The sequence below is a fragment of the Dipteris shenzhenensis genome, chromosome 11 (genome assembly GCF_047967505.1).
Source record: "Dipteris shenzhenensis isolate YYH24624 ecotype China chromosome 11, Dip_SZ_1.0, whole genome shotgun sequence".
Taxonomy (NCBI): Eukaryota; Viridiplantae; Streptophyta; class Polypodiopsida; order Gleicheniales; family Dipteridaceae; genus Dipteris; species Dipteris shenzhenensis.
In genome coordinates, this window is record NC_141606.1 from 18,748,813 (window position 1) to 18,754,034 (window position 5,222).

Below are 5,222 nucleotides of genomic sequence, written 5' to 3' on the forward strand. Positions count from 1 at the left end.
TTGGAGCGATGGTTTCTTATTAGTATCTTTACCGCCTTCTCCTATATCGTTCTCTAGCTCTCAAATATAAACAACGAACCTGAAAGAAGATATCATGAGCTTGAAGCCGCGAACTTTCACTCAGATCCAAAGAGACAGAGATTGAAGCTGCGCAATACAAAAAGAAGCTATGAATGGAATATGAATTAAACAAGCTGAGCAGATCTTTGGAGCTCGACAAGGGGGTAAGATTGTATAAATGCGCGACTGAATGACGAAAGAATGAGGGAATGGTTGAAACGAGATGGACAATCTTTGAAGCTGGGACCATTGCATGCGGCTGGCAAGATTTTCAGGGTCCCTGAGGTTATGTGTAGTAGCTTATATTACAACATGCGCTAGAAGCAGTGCTACTGCCTTGATTATAGTCAATCGTTCAGTATCGTTTCGATACAAAGATATGTGTTCACTACCCATTTCCTAATGTTGCATGGTAGAGGACAAATCTGGCTTTGGCGTTCTCTCTCTCTCTCTCTCTCTCTCTCTTAATTTGTCAGATTTTACGCACACGCTTATCGCTCCAACCTGCGGGATCCCCATTCAATTCGTTGAATGGGTTTCTTCAATAAAAAAAAAATTCCGTTGAATGGGTCCTCCTGGCCGTTTCTGGCTGGCTGTGCCTGGAAATTCTCGGAAGGCGCGAAACAGTTCCTTCGTGCGTCACTGTAAACAAGATCAACGCCGGTTCAAATCAATCAGGACCCTTTCCCGGAGCGTGGAAATGGATCTAGTCCTTCCTGGCACTTACTAATGGCCGAGGTTGCATTCCTGGCGTGCCGAATACTTTATGGGGGGTCCATATCGGGTTAATAGCAGTTTAATCCAAAGCTCGAACCCCAGTGCTTGCAGCAGCTTTCATTCAAACGATCGGAAAATGACATTTGGAGTTGCCTTCATGTTGCGATTCTCCAGAGGCTTATTAGAATACTAATTCCTTTGACAAACGGCCCACGCCTCAGCAGTGGAAGACGCAAAACACAGCTTGATATCACAAATAATATTGTATATCTTATGGCGCTCAAGCTTTGCAGTATTCTGTTGTCCGTCAATAGCTAGGGAGTCTGGACTCTCTGGAGGCAGTTTGTTTGTGTTCAGATGCTAAAATAAAGAGGCATATCTTCCAGTTCCAAGTCCCTGGGCGAGTTGCAGGACCTCCAATACTTGATTGCGCGGTAATAATCTGCAGTTCAAGCTTCAAGGCCGCTCAACTTTGGCTATCGTTTACCCAACCTTCGGTGACACCGCGAACTGCCGGCCCCCGGTTGAGAAGAGCGACGAGATCCTTGATGCATGAACAGGCAGCTAACCTTGTTTGTCAATCTCTTTTCTCGCTTCCAAAGTTGAGCGTCTTGGTCCTGACTCTTGGAAGATCCTTCGCAATGCGCATCCTGCTGCTTGAGTATTCGGGCAACATGCTGCCACCTCGCTTTCTCCTGCAGGCTGTCCGAACACATGCCTTTTGCCTTGGAGGTCACGCCATTGCAATTTGCAACCAGCCTATCTTTGGGGTGGCGGAATAATTTGCAGTGGCCATCTTTAGCAATCTGAATAATTTATCCAGATCACGTCCCCCTTTTTCGCCGCTACACTGCATCAAAATAATGTGTCGTCCAACGCTTTACGTAATGTTTCAGCGGATACACAGTTGAATAAAAAATTAGTCTTCGATGGTGCACAGGAAACTGGGTCAGGTGCACATGCGCAGTTGCGCAACGTGTCATTTACGATCAAGGGATACGAGGAGAGCATCTCTTCAGCTGATAAAAGGCACGTCAACTGGGAGGCTATGGTCATTGGGTGATATCTGAAGTTCTAAATGTTGTTTTTGACTGAGCTACGTACTGTTGATTGTTAAATAAAGTGGGAATGTCTATTGAGCAAGCTAGGCGTTGGAGACTACTGAATCATGATCATATTTTAGCCTGTTTATTCTTTGGATAATGGGCTCTGCAAGTTACGGATTGTTAGGAATGCGCAAATGCTCCAGAGGTTGGGGCTGCTCGAAGCTAACAAAGTGGAAGCAGAAAAAATATAGCACGATAAAGAGCTTGGTATTCCAACAATAATTAACTTGCTTATCCACTTTTACTTTTTAGGAGATCTTGGGGGACCTATCTAATACTACTTTTGTTGCAGTATGCTCGTTGGTGCGATGTGCTCCGGTCAGCGGTGTTTGAGCTTGTCCTAAAGGCACTTCTACCCTGTGGGAGGTCCGTTGGGTTCACATAAGGTGGGATAATGGTGACGAGCTCAATGGGGTGAGCGTTGCCGACGGGTCGCCGTCCTTGGTCCCTCAAGGGAGCCAGGGATGGAGACTTCATGGATGCTCCACACCATTTGTTTGAAAAGAAAGTGGGGAGCAGAGGATGATGTAGAACGCAATGCGGGATTGGTGGGCCAATCGGGCGTCATGGTCGTGAGGGGCATGTGGCAAGGAAAGCGCCACGATTAGAGCGTAAAGGAGCCAAGGGGGAGTTGGGCATGAAGGGGGGTTTAGCATGGAACAAGGAAGTCAATCATGGGCTTTCGGAGAGGGGAACGAGGGGGCCAAAAGTTAAGGAGAACTTAGAAGGATTAGGGTTGGGATTAAGGGATAAGTACGTTGGATGGGGTGGCGGGGGGGGGGGGGGGGTTGATTAACGGGGGACACGTGAAAGGGGGGAATAATAATGCATGGATGTGGGATCGCCGACAAGGGGACGTGATGGGGGGAGGAGCAATAGGGGCCGTTGGATGAGGACATTAGATAAAGTGATTAAGGACTAAAGAGAGGATTAAGGACGAGGGACCCGAAAGCCGCCCCACTAGCCCACGCGCACTGCACACTTCCCAATTCAACGTCGCCCTCTAAGTTCTCCTTTGCTTCTTCTTCATCTTCTTCTCTCTGCTTTGCTTTGCTTTCCCTTCTTCTTATTACTCGCAACAATTACTCAGCATTCAGCAAATCAGCCTCTTCTTCATTGTCGAATTCTTCTTCCAATTACGCTCTTTATCAGCTGCACCCATAGTCATCAACCTCTTCTTCTTCTTCTTCCGTTTGTGCTTCTCCTATAATGTTGTTCATGTTTCTGTTGCTTTGTCGTTGCCCTCCTCCTCCTAGTCCTCCTCCCTCTCTTCTTCTTCTTCTGCCTTCTTCCACCTCATCACCTTCTCCTTCTTCCCTTCTACCACTCCACCCTCTTCCTCCTCACCACCCCTATCTCCCTCCTTTGCCTGATCAGCCTACTCTCATCCCACTTCTCCCACCCTCACTCCTCCTACCCTCTCTCTTCCCTAGCAGCTCTCGAGCTATTCTCTCTCTCTCTCTCTCTCTTTTATTTTCTGTCCGTCCGTCCATCCATCCATCCTACTCCCCTTTCCTTCACCCACTATCCTACTCCCCTTGCTCATCCCTTTCTACCTCTCCATTCTAGCTAGCTTCCTAGTAGGTAGCTCCCTAGCTCACTCCCGTCCATTCAAATTCCCGTACCTTTCCCCACAAAAAAAAAACTCCCACAGATCTGATCCGATCTCCTCAACCATCACCTCTGTCGCTCCCGGCTCTTTACTCTCGCCCCCTTTTACTGATGTCCTTCCCACGTTACCTTTCAGTTAACCGATTTCATCTGTCGATTGCTGATCATGGAAGCCTAATTGAGATCCTAGGGCACCTCCAGTTCAACACCTCTCCTTCTCTCTCTGTCTCTGTCTCTCCCTTTGTCTTTGTGTGCTCTATCAAACTCATACCCAGACACGCGCACCCTTTGTTTGGGTTATCCGGCCCAGCTCAGGAGTGACCAACATCGCAGGCAGCTAGACCTACTTCATGTGAAGCCCTTCAGCAGCTGACCTCTATCCATACGTGAAGAGCACTGAACCCTCTATTCCCAGGGAATGTTTTTATGGCAGGTGTCGAACCAGGTACTCTAGGACGCGCTCCACTCTCTCAACCTTCTCTTGTTCAGAGAGACTTGCGCGCTTCGGAGGACGAGAATAGCGGTAACAGCGGACCAGGCCGCGGCGGCAAGAACCGATCCAGAGAGAACCCGGGAGCTCTAACAACAATCACGGGGGAAGCAGGAGAAGCACCCAGGAGGCCCAGGGGCCGGCCTCCTGGATCGAAGAACAAGCCTAAGCCCCCCATCATCATCACAAGGGACAGTGCCAATGCATTGCGAGCTCATGTTTTGGAAATTGCCAATGGGTGCGACGTTGGAGAGAGCGTTGCAACGTTTGCACGTAGAAGACAGCGGGGGATTTGCATACTGAGTGGCAGCGGGACTGTCACGAACGTTACTCTCAGGCAGCCTGCAGCTCCAGGGGCAACAGTTACTTTGCACGGCCGCTTCGAAATTCTCTCGCTTTCTGGCTCTTTCCTTCCACCCCCAGCTCCTCCAGGAGCAACGGGATTGACGATCTACTTGGCCGGAGGGCAGGGCCAAGTCGTGGGTGGTAGTGTTGTGGGCGCTCTTGTGGCCTCCGGTCCTGTCGTTGTAATGGCTGCTTCCTTCCTCAACGCCTCCTACGATCGTTTGCCATTGGATGAAGACGAACCATTGCCTATGCAACCTGGTGGTGCTTCTCAATCTTCGGCCCTCGCTCCACAACCGCAGCTACCCGATCCTTCCAATATGACTCTCTACAACGTGCCTCCCAATCTGCTCACGAACTGCCAATTGCCGGACGTCTATGCCTGGGCAGCGGCCGGAGGTCGCCCTCCATATTGACAACGACATACGAGTTTTGTAACCTCCTCTCAGCGTGTAGCAGAAAAGCCAGGCAGGTGCAGGCGTCCATGACCTAGTTTCGTAGGGATGGTGACGCAGACACCCTCTGGCATCATTCCTCTAAAGAATCAAGAAGGTCAGCACATTCTTCAGTGGGTAAAATCATTTGAATAATGTGAGTAAGGGTGCTACTTTTCAGGCGCACGCTGTTAATCACACGTAGGATAGGAACTACACAAAGAGCACCAGATTTTGACTGTGCAAGGGGATTCAGTGGGCTTATATGTGGCTCAAGTGGAGATTGTTTCTTTTTCCTTTAGTTTTTCAGACATTGGCGTTTGTGATTCCCAGTTTAAGCTTGTATGTTTAGACTATATAGCCTGGTATTAGAGATTTTCATTTAGATACAAAGTGGTAGAAGTACCCAGGACTTGTTAAGAAAGCAAGAATCAAACATGGGCAATGACTCGTCACGGA

General features: G+C 48.9%; 1 protein-coding gene across 1 annotated transcript; it reads left to right on the forward strand.

Annotated features, from left to right (window-relative positions):
• Positions 1-3,920: 3,920 nt before the first annotated feature.
• LOC147896715 (AT-hook motif nuclear-localized protein 23-like) lies at positions 3,921-4,746 on the forward strand. Its single transcript, XM_087381136.1, has one exon. It carries the CDS (start codon positions 3,921-3,923, stop codon positions 4,743-4,745), a length of 825 nt encoding a protein of 274 aa, XP_087237262.1. The 3' UTR covers position 4,746.
• The last annotated feature ends 476 nt before the right edge of the window (positions 4,747-5,222 follow it).

What these genes read in the sequence shown, in the direction of transcription:
- LOC147896715 (XM_087381136.1), top strand. Translation starts at nt 3,921, where the DNA reads ATGGCAGGTGTCGAACCAGGTACTCTAGGACGCGCTCCACTCTCTCAA.